The sequence below is a fragment of the Mauremys mutica genome, chromosome 16 (assembly GCF_020497125.1).
Source record: "Mauremys mutica isolate MM-2020 ecotype Southern chromosome 16, ASM2049712v1, whole genome shotgun sequence".
Taxonomy (NCBI): domain Eukaryota; kingdom Metazoa; phylum Chordata; order Testudines; family Geoemydidae; genus Mauremys; species Mauremys mutica.
In genome coordinates this window covers 8,554,347-8,571,116 of record NC_059087.1, presented here as the reverse complement: position 1 = coordinate 8,571,116, position 16,770 = coordinate 8,554,347, and the positions used below count along the sequence as shown (strand labels likewise).

General features: G+C 38.7%; 1 protein-coding gene across 1 annotated transcript in view; it reads right to left on the bottom strand.

Moving 5' to 3' along the window:
• The window catches only part of LOC123351118 (V-type proton ATPase 116 kDa subunit a2-like), a 47,104-nt gene extending 31,348 nt beyond the window's left edge, over window positions 1–15,756 (bottom strand). The window contains exons 1-17 of the mRNA XM_044990327.1: window positions 15,213–15,756; window positions 13,779–13,892; window positions 12,751–12,824; window positions 11,730–11,925; window positions 11,033–11,133; window positions 10,309–10,505; window positions 9,906–10,029; window positions 9,104–9,239; window positions 8,005–8,070; window positions 7,186–7,314; window positions 6,595–6,672; window positions 5,564–5,641; window positions 4,928–5,039; window positions 3,652–3,755; window positions 3,038–3,194; window positions 1,741–1,866; window positions 712–800 (exon numbers count right to left, since the gene is read on the bottom strand). Of these exons, the coding sequence (XP_044846262.1) occupies window positions 712–800; window positions 1,741–1,866; window positions 3,038–3,194; window positions 3,652–3,755; window positions 4,928–5,039; window positions 5,564–5,641; window positions 6,595–6,672; window positions 7,186–7,314; window positions 8,005–8,070; window positions 9,104–9,239; window positions 9,906–10,029; window positions 10,309–10,505; window positions 11,033–11,133; window positions 11,730–11,925; window positions 12,751–12,824; window positions 13,779–13,892; window positions 15,213–15,303 (1,972 nt within the window). The 5' untranslated portion in view covers window positions 15,304–15,756. The remainder of the gene's footprint in view (window positions 1–711; window positions 801–1,740; window positions 1,867–3,037; window positions 3,195–3,651; window positions 3,756–4,927; window positions 5,040–5,563; window positions 5,642–6,594; window positions 6,673–7,185; window positions 7,315–8,004; window positions 8,071–9,103; window positions 9,240–9,905; window positions 10,030–10,308; window positions 10,506–11,032; window positions 11,134–11,729; window positions 11,926–12,750; window positions 12,825–13,778; window positions 13,893–15,212) is intronic.
• Between the last annotated feature and the right edge of the window lie 1,014 nt (window positions 15,757–16,770).

Here is a 16,770-nt window from a genome sequence, read left to right as displayed (position 1 = left end):
AGGCCGAGTTAAGGGCCCATAAAAGGGTACTAGGGTTCAAAAGGGCAGCCCAGGAATAGGCAGAGACAGCTGATCCAACCCCCCTTGCCAATGATTAGTGGTTTACAGACTGCCATCTGCCCCAGTGAGCGGGGCTAAATGGAGACTGGCGGTAGCCACTGAGGCAAGGTGGGGATAGAGGGTGGGGTTCCCCTGGGAGGGGAGATCCAGAGTGTGGGGCACTGCCAGGGGGCAGCACCCCAAGATAAAGGGGCACCAAGGTCCCAGAGGAACATGGGGGGCCAGTGGCAGGCAAGACACTGGCCTGCAGAGGGTGTTCTGGGCTGCAAGAGTTATTTCCTAGGACAATCAGCAGAAGGCACTGTGCTGGTGAGTCATCGACCTGCCACAGGGGGATAGAGAGCTTTGAAAGGGGCTAGAAAAGGAATCTTACTCTCCCTAAAACAGCAATAAAATCCCAAGCGAACTGACAAAGTACTGAGTCTGGTAACTATTCTTCATTTTTACCCCACTTACCTGCCAAGATGCAATATAAATCCAATCACGGACAGTAAAGAACAATTTAACAAACATACTTTACAGCTTGCAATTTCCAAAAGACAGGAGAACTTCACTTTCCTATTACAAAGCATCATGTAATTTTACTGAATTTTTGTAATATTTGAAGAAATCCTGATAATACATTGTACTCCACACACACTACTTTTTTACCTGTGTAATACCATGTCAATGGATAAAAGAGTTGTGGCCAGCAAACTTCATTTCGATTGCAGTCATATTCTGTATAGTTAATCTGAAATCTACAAGCACAAGTTTAAAAAAAACTTAAATTGCAGCTATGGTACAACCAGGCACCAGTGCAAATAAAGGGAAAAACAAATTAGAAACCTGTTTGGATTAAATAATCTTGCAGCTGTTTCTTCATGAAATTATTTTTTCATGAAAGATCAATTAAAACAGAAGCATGAAACCTGAAGACTTCCTTTCTAATCAATCTCTCATTTTTAGCCATGGGATGATTTAAGGGAATGTTCCTTCTTGTGATGAGCACAGATTTACACCAACAAAGAGGATTCTTTTGGGGGTAGTACTAAGGCTTTAAACCAGAAGAACTGGGATGAAACAGACAGGAAAATTTAGGTTGAATATAATGGGAAAAAATTATGGTAGAACTTTTAGTCCATAACATAGTTTCCTGAAAAAGTCTCATCTCTTAAGAAACTTAAAACTAGACTGGACAAAGCAATATACAGTTTACTATAAGAAACAAGCTTGACTTGCTGGGACTGACCTAACAGACCTTTCCATATATAATTCTATGGTTCTAGTAGCAAGAGAACAAACACTATGCTTTAGAAATAACAACGTAATTGTTTGAATGTATCTACAAGGCAATTGTCAGTTTAGGGGCTGATCCAGCACCCATTATCCATTTGAGAGAATCTCACACAAATAATTCTACTGAGGGACTTGTCACATGAGTAAACGTTGCAGGATGAGAACCTAGATGCTGAGTACTCTTCAACTCCCATTGAGATTCTACTGATTTAGTGGGATTTAAGGCACTTCAGAGAAACTGACACTTAACTGATAGAACAGCTGTGATTCAGTGCAGTCTAACCAGGCCTGAAACCTAATGACTATTTTCTGGCAAACCAAATTTACTATTTTATTATTGCTATTTTAATTTGGTATTTCTTCATAGTCAATGTTAGATATCTGATTTCTATAAAAAGTTACCTTGTCATTGGAATGGGTGGTTGAGCTGGTACTTTAATAAACTGGACTGAAGCAGTGATAGGAAGAGAACTGGACTTATTTTCACAGATAATCCCACACTGGAATTGCCATATCACTGTTGAAAAACTGAAAGAAAATTAACATACAATCAGTGTAATTTATATGGGAAATATCAAATATGCTCTTTGCAGTATCTTATAAAGGGTTTTTAATAATGTTTACAGTGTATCTACAGCTGTATTCTTGCACTGCACTTTCATAATTTTATTAATTATTCTCTATTTTAATCAGAGCTAGGCAATATCATTCTCCTTGATCCTAATTAAAATTTCAATACACTGAGTTTAATACAAATGCTTTTCACTTTTATATTGTCTTTTCATCATAGCTAAAAAAGTATTTAATAAATATTGATGGAAGCCTCACATCACACTGTGATTCAGGTAAGTATCATGCCAATGTCACCTAGCAGTAAACTGAATTGCAGAGAAGTTAAATGGCTTGCCCTGGGTAACTCAGCCAGTCAGTATCAGAGCTATGACCAGTACTCAGAACAGCAGTTAGGTAGGATCCCTAAGCAGCAATGCACATTTGCCAGTCCAAACAAATGCTCATTTTGCATGGACAGTGGATACATTTTTTAATTTTTTTATTTTTAATTTTTGCTGACACAACTTTAGCATATATACAATAGAAAATTTTACCTATAAAAAGATTTATATTATCTTCATCTAATGAGATGGAATGTATAAAACTTACTGCTAACATGAGCTTTTGACATTTGAAACTTATGAGTTTTGGTTATTTTCTTCTGGAGTTTTTCCACTTATCAGGCTACAAATGTGTATCAAGTGAAGTTACACAAGTAAAGTTATTTACAAGCAGAGAGAAACATGGCTGCTAATTAAAAAAGACTGTCAGGTTAAAATAATATTTTAAAGTAATACATTTCCTTACTGCTGTTGCTAGCAACACTGGAGGAGACTTTTTTTTAATTGTTTCAGTTTTAATAAGTCTATTTTATCTTTCACCAATAATTTACTTTTTGCACATTTCACCTTGGAAATGAAAACAAGCTAACCAGAAAGCAAAACTGATTATGTACTAGAGCAGTTGGATTTGGGTTGCAAACACCATGGAGAAGAGGAAACCCAAACAAAACCCTAGATAATCATGAAAAACCTATAAGCAATTTTTTTTTAAATCTACATATTTTGGTCTCTTTTACCCAACAGTGTCCAACTATACTTGAACACAATATTAACGAAACATAACAACCACCATGATTCTGTTGTACCTGATCTGTACACCGAGTATCTCTTCCTGTGCAATCCCTTCTACTGCACCCACATCAGCAGTGATTATGTGAATATTAAGGTTAGCAGGAATATCTGAGCAGATGCCATTCAAATTTCCAACACTTGCATTTGCACTAGGATTAGGTGGATCTAAACCTATTCAGGAAAACCGAGTTACTTAGATTTGAGAAAAAAAAAATATTAAAAACATTTTAAACATTATCACAATGCAGTGAGATACTACTAAATACTGCATAGGAATATAACAAAAATGCCTTTTTCCTCCTTGGATAAAAGAGAGGTTCCACATGAAATCCTGAGATTGGCAGAAAAAGAAAATTTTACCAATCTGTACACGACATAAATTGACATTTTTTATTTCTTCATTGTCATAGTTTTTTTCCCATAGTATCAGTATTTATATTGAATGTGGGGGGATGGCATTGCATGTACACAGAAAAAGAGGATTTCTCATCACTTGAAATTAAAACAGTTACCATACACCTTTACTATGATTTTATAAGAGAAACTACAATATGATTAGAATATTTTAAAGTAAAACTAAAATATATATAAATCTAAGATACAGATAACAGATGAAGCTTTGACTTACGTATTATTTCCACCAAGTCATTTAGATCACTGTAACTTGAGTTGCCTCTCTTCCCAACATGAGTAGCTTGTATTAATGAATTAAATCTATCAGTTACATCCTCCCTGCAAAACACTCATGTTGTAATACATTACAAATAAACCTATATCTACAGCACTCTGGGCTGTGATTTTATTAGATCTTGTCAGTACTTGTACAGGAGATCCAATATGAAAACCCAAGTGCTGCTGGAATTGATGTGGATGACTCAGGAAGGTGACACACTTCCTTTTGAACCAGTAAACTCCATGCCCAGGCATGATGCAATAAGCTGCTATACTACTGGAGGGGCCATTTTCTGAATGAGATGTAAAGCAAGAGTATCCAGCATTTGTTGTAATTAAGTACCCATTACTAGAGAGGAAGGCTTTGAACATTAATGTGGGACTTTGGAGACCTAGGTTTGACTCCCAACTCTCTCACAGATTTCCTGTATGCTTCCATTTCTCATCGGTAAAATGGGGATAAAAGCATTGCCCTAGCTCCAAACAGTGTTGTGAGGATAAATACATACATTCAAGATTGTGGAGTCCTCAGAGATTATAGAAATGGGGCCCCATGGGGATTTTTAACAAGAGATATTTATTAGTAGTTTCAAAATTCTCAGTGCAGGCACTTAACAGAAAACAAATTTCAGCTATTTGAGTTATTCCAGGGGGAAAAAAATAGGTCTTTTTTTTAAATGGGGAAAATTCATTTTATTGACATTCTCCCAACTCCAAAACAACTTTAAAGAATTTGCTGAAACTACTAAAAAATCCCCTTTAAAAAGGCACTAAAAATAGCCATTTTCATAGAATCATAGAATATCAGGGTTGGAAGGGACCTCAGGAGGTCATCTAGTCCAACCCCCTTCTCAAAGCAGGACCAATCCCCAGACAAATCTTTACCCCCAGTTCCCTAAATGGCCCCCTCAAGGATTGAACTCACAACCTTGGGTTTAGCAGACCAATGCTCAAACCACTGAGCTATCCCGCCCCCTGCCCAAAGTTACATACCGGTAATTAGAAAAATATGAATGTGTGGATATAAGAGGCTTGTATGGGAATGTTTTGCAGCATTGGCTATAGTAAGACAAAAAAAACCCCACCAATATAACAACAACAAGTTTAGTTAAAGTGCATCGGTTTCTTATTTTGAATACTCAGATAAGAGTTCTATAAAAATTTAAAGCCACAAATGAATAGGTCGGGGGGTGTGCGACGACACGGGACAGGACAACCCACATGTACCTCACCTTAACTGACCGCAATCTTCATTAATATTCACTTCTAAAATGCATCCAGATAGCGAATTTAATCCAAACAGAACTGGTGTGAAAGTTGCTGATGTACACAAACCATTGCCAACTACAAAATGAAAACATCCATTTGTGTTTCTCATATCAACTTTTCAGCCTCTAGCTTGCAAATCTGTAAAAAGCTACTTTGATTTAGAATGCTAAAACAGTTTAGCTCAAATACAGTACTACTAAAATTCTATTTATCTTAAGCGTCCATCTATTTTAATTTGTAGCATCTTAAAAATTACAGTTTCTTCAGTTCTGTTTTATTGCTTATGTCTTGCACTTCCATATAAATGACAATACTTCATATTACCTGTTAGTATATTTTTCCAGTATTTCAGTAGTGGTCTTTTATTCAAGACAGAGCATTATATACAAAATATAATTATGATACAGGAAAATCTGATTTATACTTGTATTTGGAGTTTCTATTATAAATTTATTTAAATTCCAAGAAACATTAGATTAGCAACTCAGAGCAGTCTGGGAAGGCCAACATCCAAAAAGATGAAGCAAAATATAATAAAGTTAGAGTATTTTTGGTTTATATTGCAGTTGTGATTAAAACAGTATATCAAAAGGTAGTACCTGGCTGCCAAAGTTTTAGAGTGGTAACAGTATCAGAAGAAATATTTACCGCTCTAACAGGTTTGCCAACTTGGTAACCTAAACACAGAAGGAGAAACTGTGAAAGTTTTATAAGAATTAATCAGCATTGACAAACATTTTTATAATACATAAAACTCCCCAAGTTCTTAAAGGTGCCATAGTCTAGTGAACGGAGTTCAGAAATGAAGGCAAGGAACTACTGGATTCTAATCTTGGCTCCCTGGCTACTCTGTGACCTTGGGGATAATGATACAGACCTCCTTTGTAAAGCGCTTTGAGATCTACTGCTGAAAAGCACTGTATAAGAGCTAGGTATTATTGTTAGTCTCAATTACTCTCTCATAAGACTGTTGTGAGGATTAGTTAGTGTTTGTAAAATGCTTTCTAAAAGTGCCTAGTAGTATAATCATGAAGCCTTCTCATTTTGCTAGAAGTATTGTCTCCTACAGTTCTGGGGAACCCTAATTGACTGATTAGGTGCTCAGTTTCACATCTAAACAGAACTTTTCATTACAGCAAGAATGGTTAACTTCAAACAGAGTATTAATGACTTTCAGAAAACAGTAAGAGCCAAATTCTTCCTTGTGTTAGCTGGCTGCACTATGGAAGAGAGGAAAGAGGGCAAAGAAAGCCTCTTCTCTTCTATCTTCCTATGCAGCCACAGAACAAGATTCTAATTCAACACTCAAGGGAGCATTAGGATGAAAACAGCTAATGCATCATTTCAGTGGGAATACTCATCGTAGCAAGCACTATGTCTGGTAGTGTTTTCAGGATCAGACCCTAATATTTTAGTTCCACAATATCTGATGATACTTTTCAGCATTATCAATATTATCAGTGACAGGGTAGAAAACAGGGAGGCTGTGATGATCAATATTAGGACAACAATGAGAGGGATACTGTAAACAGAATTGGGCATAACTGGTTATGGCTATCAATAAAAAAGATTCTTCCCCCGCCCCCCCCAATCAGCCACTAGAAGCTAAAGTAAAACAGAGTAGTATTACCTGGATTTCCAGATAGTTCTGTTGTATTAGTACTATTGAAGCTTACAAAGTTTACTGAAAATCTCTGTGTCAGTATTTCTATTAAAAGAAGAAAAAGTAAATAATTTCTTAGCAAAAAAGTAGTCCATTGCAATACTTTTGTTACTTAAAAAAGCAATGCATCAAAAATTGAACTCCCTCCCCACTGCCCTCACAGTCACAAAAGTCTTGTTAACTGACATACACATCAACCAGCAGCTGCCATTTAGACCCACACTCTTGGATTGTGCATATTCATATATGATTTCAGAAGCTGATTAACACCTTTTGTGAAGCTTTTCAAATCCAGCAATGCAGGCCACTGACATGCCTTTTTTTGTGTAAACAGTACATTGAATATCAACCTCCAATCATTGATTAAGAAATAACTACCCTAAAACAAATAATATACCAACCAGATACCACCCGGCTCTTCTTAGCCCAATGGAAAATTCTATTTCAAACTGCATTGTCTTCTGATGTTTGATTAAAAGTATTTTTCACAAAACTTGTATGCTGTGAGAAAAAAAACTATTTCTGAATAAGCAATTTTGTAGAGATGCATTACAGTACCTCCATCACATAATTCTCCAATGAGGACTGTGACATTTATTTCCTCTATTGTCTTGCCTTTCCATATGAACATATAATATTCTGCAAAGGTTACATTTATACATAAAACCTCAGTATTCTGAATGTCTTCTGCAAAGAAAAGAAAAGTTCAAATGATGGAAACCATACTAATGAAAGAGGTTATTATGCCTTAAGGAAGTTTTTTTTTTTAATTGCATTTTATAGAAAATCTATCTTTAACAAAATCTTGGGCATAACAGCCTTCATTCTAACTTTTTTTGAAAAACAAAAACACCTCTGTTTTAGTTTTAGTTACTATGATACCATACCAGTGCAGAGCATCTATGATGCACTCTTCTAGCCAGGAGATCTTCTACATGAAAGTGTAGATCATCTGGCTGTAAGATGCATTTAATGAGAAAGGAGGTCTTTCAAAATACCAATCTTTACATCTGCATGTGGATGGGGCTCAACTGTTATACTTGAGTGTAAACTTTAAAGATAGCCAAATGGATCCTTACATCTTAACTCCATTACAACTGTTCATTTTTTGTTCTATAAAATTACTTTTGCTACTGGCTAAGATGTATAAGGACTAGAGGTCTGATCCAACTCCCACTAAAGTCAATAGACTTCTTTACATAGATTTCAAAGGGAGATGGATAAGACTAAGATTTTTCAATTTGCATAGCACAAAAGTGTTTGGGGGTTTTTTTAAGTTTCAGGTAATTGCAAAGATCTCTTTCAACATCTTAACTTAATCATCAACTCCTTGTTGATTTAAGGATGGTAAGAATAACATGAGTACAGAAAACATACCTGGTTTAGTGATGAAGTTACGTACATCAGTTACATTCCCATAGATCACATTTTGTTGGATGGTGTCTGACAAGAAAAAACAGTAAATGCAGCAAGTCTAACTAGCAAGTGAGACACAGCCTCATACTGTTTCCTCATCCAAGGTAGAGGATTTATTAAACTATAAAAAAATGAGTTAGAAAATAAACCAGCAGCTCTCAGTAAAAGACTATACAGTCGTTACACCACAACAGGTTCCTCTGAAAGAGCATGCTTTACATGACTACAAAACAAGCTATTTTTGCTGAGTTGTCTATTAAGATCCAGAGCAATATAACGGACCCAAACAATGCCCTCAAATACACAGGTACAACAGGAAGACTGAATTAGGCTCAGACACTTTAAGCCACTAGTTGTACAAATACACATTTCCAGAAGAGCAGTAATGATACTGACACTCAATTTTCTAATTATAATCAGATCTTTCTTATTAAATAATAATGTATGGTGTTTTGAATGATTAATATACTCCCACAGAAGTGCAACATGTGACAAGAAGTGAGGTGGGGGGGAGTGTTTTACATTGTAAAGAGAATGTCTTACCTTGGAAATTTTATTGGCAAACAACTTAAGATATGTTGTCCTCGTGCTGGCACAATGGCCAGGCGGTAATGTAACTCTATATCTGAGACCCAGGAGATAATGCTTTCTACACTAAGAGAACAAAGTGTTACAGAGAAGCCACTTATGGCTAACTCTAAAGGGAGGATAGTATCTGCCCTTGGCTGGGGGAAAAAAAGCTCTTACAACACTATGAATACATGAAAGGGATGCTCTCATACCCTTCTCAAAGGGAAGGGGGAGTCAAAATCTGTATTTGGTGGGAGAGGGGACACTGAGGAAGTCATACCCTAGGCTCAAAGTCTCATATCCTGAATCTGGGGACCCTACAGCAGGAGGCTTGCTACAAAAGCCAATCAGTCAACAGTTGAATGGCTAAAATGCCTTGCGAGTGAGCAGTTGTTAGATCATAACATGTTGTCAGTCTTAGGACTTTAAGATCACTATATCTATTCTTAAATCAATATCAGTACATTTTGTCAAAGCAAACACAACATACCTCCAGTACCACTGTTTATCACCACATTATGAGACAATCCTTCCTTGTAAGCTGACAGACTAGTAACACATTTAACATCAAAATTCTGAAGGAATGCTACTGGGGCGTTTCCAACACACTGTCCAGCCATGGATCGCTGCATGCAGTTCAACAGAAAAGAATACGAAGATGAAATTTATTCTAGCTCTACTGTTCAAGCTAAAAAGCACACAGCTATTTCATTGCACATGGTGTCTGTACTACGCCCACCTATACTTATCTCAAAACAAGCAAGCTGTTAGACCAAATGATTTATATAAAAAGAATCAGATTTTAAAACATGGCTTTCAATAATATTACAATATAATTCAAGGTTTCACTCTGATTTGTAGACCAACTACAATCAGTGCCTCTAAAACGAAAATTCTAAAATGTAAAGAAAATTACAAAAAGCCTGGATAGTTGACGTAATAGAAAATAAACAGTTTTCAGTTAAAGAGCAGGGAATATAAAAAATACAAAAATATGTTAAGAACCCCTAAAAATTTTAAGTTATGCCAAATTTGTTTATATTTTTTGACAGCGTATTTTTCTTGGTTAAATTCAAAATACTAATTTTATATGGGAAAAAACTGATGGTAGAAAGACGATATTTATTTTTTTTATTGTGAATTTTGTGCTAGTTGAAAAGTGTATTTCACCAGTTCAAAACAGCTAGTCACAGAATTGCTTGTAACTGTCTTTGTTCTTATACAGTGAGACAGACAAATAAGGAAAAGAAAGAAAAAACAAAAGCCAAATACTGCTAACATGAAGCTATTACCTGACGAATTGTAAAATACTCATTCTCTGTTGTCATAATTGGATCTCCTTGTTTGTAACCACTTAAAGGTTTTTCTGGAACAGTTTGCAAAGGAATCTTAAATGAAGAAACTAGAGATGAAGAACTGCAAACAAATTTAAAAAAATAAATGATTAGTGTATCACCTATCCAATGCAAATAATTACTCGTTATCTCTTTCAAATCTCCCTCTTTCATATTACCTCAAAATCCATACACACAATTACAATTCACTATAAAACTTAAATAATGTATATATTTTAAAATGTTGGTTCTGAATAGTTCCTGTAAACAACATTATTCATATTACACAAGTGGCATAACTTCTTTGGCATATAACAACTATTTGATACATTCACTATGACTTTTTTTTATTAAAACTTACACAGAGCCATGGTAGAAGTAGCCAAGAAATGGTGTATTGTTAAGAGAAGACTGTACGCACAAGAAGGGAAACCAGTCAGGAGCACTGTTCGTTGTCTGAACAGAGCACAACTGGTCAAAAGGTGGGTTTACATTCCCACCAAACACTCCAGTAAAACATGATCCACTGAACAACTGCTTCAAATCTGGCGTGCATTCCTTGAAATAAAAAAAAAGGAAGTCGTTTAACATGACAGGGCTTTTTTTCTGCTTTACCAAGGATGCTCTCTCATGGCAGGTGATGTACATACCAGGGTTATTTAAGAAGTGTCTCCTAGCACTATTAGGAGTTAAGATTAAAATGGAAATACGGACACAAAGGTTGTATTCCATAACACATTTAGCAGAGTCATAACATTTGAGCGGAGTGTGGCCTTTTAAGTGTTTTCACTATATCAAGTTTCCCTTTTTAAAATTCTACCATTAAAAACCAGAGGGCAATAACAGAATCAGTGTTTCCAGTGAAATGTAGTGCCTAGGACACTTCTAGTGACTGAAGTCCCCTATTTATATTGTTTTAAAAGTGATGTATTTACTCTTCAAAGACAGACAGTTGATACTAATGCACAATATTTTAACAAATAATTTCTCAGTTATTTTAGGGAAATACAGCAAAGTCCACTAAGAGTTCTGGTGACAAAAAACTTTAAAGGGAATAACTTAAAAATTAAATGTGTAATCAGTACCAGATCACAGCAACAACGAATATCACAAATTCCAGCTGTCAAGTTACAAGGACAAGAGCCGAGGGGCTGGAACACTTGGTTAGGGATGACTGTTGCATTTTCTATAAAAGCGGAATATAAAATAAAGTTAGGCCATAAAATTAACATTTGCATTTGCATTGCAATCCCACTAACAGATTTATATGACAACATTCTTTTAAAAAAGAAAAAAGAGAAAGTAGGCGTTAAAGGTTATTCCTACCTTATACATTTTATTTTTTTAAATATTGACAAATAGTACCAAGGATCTTTTATTGCTGCCCTATCTCTAGTTTTCCAATTACCTTACATTTTGGGCCAAACCCACCCCTACCAAACCCACTAAGAACTCCCCTCTAACAGGCAACTTCACATCTCAGATGTCTAACCTAAAAGATTAGAAGAATCCTGTTTGCATTAAGACTGAACAGATGGAAAGTGACTGCTAAAATAAATCAGACGTTAGATAAACTACGAGGTGAAATTCTGGCTAGCGCAACTGATGTTAACGAGTGTTTTGGTTTGATTTAATCCTTTGTCTATAAATTATAAATACATTAAAGTTTGAGGCAACAAGAGTTAGCACACTGGGAAGTGCCAAGAAACACATACAAATATTCAAAAATGAAACTGGAACCAGCCAAGATACTGATTTCTTTTTAACTACCTAAACATTTACCTGACACATTTCCTGTAAAGGAAGAGTTGGCATATATTTCAGCTTGAATCAGGAGATTTGCCAACATTGTTGAACCACGGCAAGCAGAAACTTGAAGAGTCTCAACAACGCAAAGTGGCTCCAGGCAGCAATCAGTTGCATTAGACAAACACAACTGCAGGTTTCTCATCAAGGTTAGTGTCACTTTGGAAACATTCTGAAAAATATCAGTTAAAGTTTGACAGCTATTTTTAAATTTACTAGATTATACTTAGTTATACCCTGCATCAGCTTTGTGCAGGGCAAGCATCACTGACATTGTAAATTGAAGCCTCTGTATATCATTGTATCAAAAAAAATATTTGTATGGGACAAAGGTCTGCACTGAGATTTGGAGGTAAAGAAAGCTGTGAAATGTATGCAGAATTTATTAACATATCTACACAGATGTCTGCTCACGCTTAAATGAATTATACTACCTCAAAACTCTCATGCACATACCTAAAACAAGCAAAAGGATTCATTTTTGATTTCTTATAGAGTCCTGACAGCTGTGGATTGGACTAATTTTGCTGTCCATCAAGGCATCAATTTAGAAAAACACTTCTGGCTGACCACAAGCAAAGCAAATCATGGTATCCCACAGAAATTCCAGAATTCGTAAGAATAAATAAAAGTGATAGTCTAGCATTTACATAGCACCGTTCATTCTTATATAATACCTTTCAAAAGATCTCAATCCCCATCACAAACTACAAACAGATAGTAAGTGCATCTACTTCTGGGGGGAGGGCAGCAGGCAACCACTATGAGAGTTGAATTTTGACATAGGATAAACCACCTAAACCGCTACTCTTATGAAAAATGTCATGGGATCTTCAGTGTCCACAAGAATGATTATTCCAAGAATAATCAAGAGATCAAGACAAGAAATCAAACATGGGTATTCTTTATGCTACCATTAAATTAGCTTCACATTAACTTTTAATACACCAAACTTCTACTCCCTACCTTTAGAGTGAAGAATCAGTATTTTACATACCATACCACGAGAAACATTCAAACTCCATTCACCATATCTGTTACTCCCACTGCAGTGGCAGAGTGGCAACACTCCTAGATTTAAAAGAAAAAAGAAAAAAAAAAAGGTAAAATTTGTTTTGCTGCTTTCCGTCATTTTCATCTACCCATGGAGCAAAGTTAAACCCCAATCCTGCAACTGGCTCTATATGGCAGAATAGATAAAAATCACAGATCTATTTAAATTGGATTTGTTTTAATTTTGTTATTTAAATTATAATAAGTTTTTCTTTTTAAAAATAAAACCTTTTTAAAATTAAATCTGAATTCCATACAAAATAAGGCCTCTTATTATAATCTCTTACAACATTGAAATAAAAAATAAATATGCTGAATCAATGAGCCTCTGTCAAAAACTTTGAGTTAAAGGCTGCTTTTCTCTATAAAGAAATAAGCAGGAGGAAACCATCTAACTTTTGAAAGTCAAGCTTTACAAATATGGCACAATATTAGTAAATAAGCAATATATTATTCACCATTTTGTAATGTACTAAAAATGTACAATTAAGAATCTGAAAATATTAAGCTACATAGCTGCTTAAATAAATGTATAAAGTTATACTGTACCCTTTTGTAGATATCAAACATGTGTACCAAATCTAGTGTAGGCTCTATTTAGTTGTAAATCAACATGTTTTTAATGGTTATATGAAACACTAAGAATACACCTTTCTTTAGAAAATTACTGAAGTACAAATGGAAAAATTGATGAAAATCAGTTATTTAAATTGAGGCTTTTCACTTCGTGATTTAAATCACCTCCACCTTGCCTCACTGGCCGATTCCCATGTCCACATGAAGCCTCAGTGGAGACAATGGGGTTCTGTGCAGTGCTGGTTGTAGGATCAAGGCCTTATTTGGTCAGCGCAATTGTAAAACAAGGTATATACTTTTCCTTCCAATCATCTTAGGAACAGAAAGTGAATTAAGATTTCAACTAATATTTATTTGACTGTAATTTTTAAAAGTAATGATTTTAAGTGATCTCACCTGTCTCAGTGTTCACATGAATTACATTTACACCCAGAACAACATCTGTTGAATTCCCAACTAAAAATGAACTGACTGTGGGCCCAGACATGTGGATAAAAGAAGGCTGAAAGACTAAAAAGAAAACAAATTTGTATTAATATTCAGAACATCCTCAAAATCTTATATTTATTACAAAATTAGGAGGACACGTCTTGATTTTTTTTTCCTGCCATTCTAAGTTTAATTTAAACCATTAAAAATAAACAAAGATCAATTTCTCATAGAGCCCAAAAGAATAGTAGCCCACCAGATTTTTGGGTTTTTTTACTCAAATCTCCCTGAAGGCATCAACAGGTCATTTAAACTTAGCCCAAACAACCCTAAAGGAGGGCTATTTCTAAATTTCTCTTACTCTTCTGGACACACACGTTGTATTTTATGGAGTCTCGTCTGCAGCCTTTAAATATTAAAAAGAAAGTTCTGATATCCTAAAAAAATATGGTTATTCCTCCTACAAAATAAACTTCTAGTATCCAGGAACATTTACCGATGTCAACATATTCCAGGCAACACTAGCACCTTTGGTTTCACACACTGAAGAGTCACTTCTCAAAGCCAGATTACCATAGTACACCCATAACGAGAGAGAGACCTCTGGCTTTCTCTGACCCTTCCTTGTTGTCCCCCATTCTCTATGACCAAATAGCCCCATGCAATCCATCTCCAAAAATCTATAAACACCCACTAGTCATAGGTTAACTCTCACTGCCTCTCCCATGAGCCACAAGACCCTGACCTGTCCAGCACCTGACCCTACAAGCCCTGTCCCATAATTAAGAGTGTCCGTCCTCTACGCTTCTCCTATGGGTCTGACTAATCTTCAGTCTGTACGCCCCACGCCCTAGAGTCTATGTAACCCCACCCCACTACCCTAACCCTGCCTCCTCAGTGGTCTCTCTGACTCCTCCCCATTGTCCCATCCTCCTCGCTCCCCCACAGGTCTCGGGCCCCTCCACACTGCCCCCCATCTTCTGCCTCCCACATGGGGCTCTCTGGACTCTCACCCTACCTCCCCCACAAGGCTCTGGGCCTGCCCACTGCCCCCACTATGGTTGCCAACCCTCCAGGATTGGCCTGGAGTCTCCAGGGATTAAAGATTAATCTTTAATGAATTGTCATGTGAGTAAATCTCTAGGAATAGTCCAACCAAAACTGGCAACCCTACCCCACAACGAGTACCTGTGCCCCCTCCCCCACTTCTCACACGGGTCACTGCCTGCCCCCTCCACCCCCAATAATCTCTGGGCCTCCTCTCCCACACAGGTGTCTGCGCTTCATCTACTGCCTGGCCTGCCCAGGGTTTGAACTGAACAGCGCCCCGCAAACCAGAGGATGGCAGCCAGGCGGGAGACCCCCCTCCCCAATAGTTGCCAGGGCCCCAACAGCACCCACCGGGGTTCCCTGGCGAAGCCGGGGTCTGCGCCCGCCCAGCGGGGCGCTCAGACCCCAGCAGCAGCAGCGCCCAGAGAACAGCAGTGATCATGGCGGGCAGGGGCTGCCCGAGAAACGATGCGAAGATCGCCTCAGCGCGGCCGCCATCTTGCGGCGGGCCTTGGTCGCCATGGAAACGGTTGCCAGCGGCTCAGAGGGAGGAGGGCGCGGAGGACGGGGCTGGAAGGGTCTTGGGGAGCGGGCTTTAGCCTTCTGCCAGGGTGGGGGCTTGGCGGGCTGCAGCCGCTCTCGCCTGAGCGCCACTCGCTCGTAGCTAGCGCTGTGTGTCCTTAGTCCACCCCAGGGAACGGCCTCGAGAGCTGTGGCGGCCTGGCTCCCTGCCTGGCGCTCCACGCTGGCAGCGCACTAGTCAGTCAGGCCAGGGTTCTCAAACATTTTAATGGGGACACCAAGGCTGGTGTTGGCCCTGGGCCTCAGCAAGCCCGAGCCCTACAGCCCAGGGCTAAGGTTACGTGCCCCCTGCCCAGAGCAGATGCCCTTGGGCTTCAGCTTTGCCCACCCAGGGCAGGGCGGCTTGGGGGGGTGGGGGGGGCTCAGTCTTTGGTCCCCTCTCCTGGGGGAATTCTGCATCACTGCGCTTGTGTAGAATTCATTCCCCCCTGCAGATTTCTTTGCTTCCCCATAACTTCTGAGGGGGAAGCAAAGGGAAGCCGCAAGAGTGGTCGTGTGCTGCCTCCCTGGCAGTGCAGACCTAGGCACCGACTCTGTGGATGCTCTGGGGCTGGAGCATCCACAGGCAAAAATTAGTGGGTGCTCTGCACCCACCAGCAGCCAGGCTCCCCTCACCCCACCTCCTCCCCACCAAGAACACTGCATCCCCGCTCCTCTGCCTACCTCCCAAGCGCTTCCAGAAGGGAAAGGGAGAAGCAGGGATGCAGCACGCTGAGGGAAGGAGGTGGGGCAGGGACCTGGGGGAAGGGGCTGGAATGGGGGCAAGGAGGGGGTGGGGACTTTGGGGAAGGGGTGGAATGGGAGCAAGGCAAAGGCGATGCAGGGGCAGGGCCAGGATCAAGCACCCACCAGGCACGGTGGAAGTCAGTGCTGATGAGTGCAGGCAGGTTGGTTTGGGCAGCCAGTAGAGATGTAAATAACCACCAGAGCTGGGCAGATCTGCATGAGAGAGACACACACACTCTCCCTCTGGCTCGCTATTGTAGCACGCTTGGCTTGGATAGGCAGGGCTTTGGGGCATTTCTGAAGATGCAGGCATGGGGCAGGTTCTGTTCCTTCAGACAAAGCAGAATGTAGCAGCCTGCCTGCTTAGTAAATTGTTCCCATTGTTCTTAGTGTTGGGGACTTTAACCCCGACAGCGAAATTCATTGTCTGATCACAGAGAGACAGGCAACACCAGCAAGGTCCGATCAAAAGCCCTTTATTGACAAGTGCACGCATCAACAAAGGGCAGCTCATCTCCAGTGAGAACCAGCCAGCTCTTTACAGCTTAGTATTAGCCTATATAGACAGTTTTATTACGTCATACATCACTCACTTGAGTAA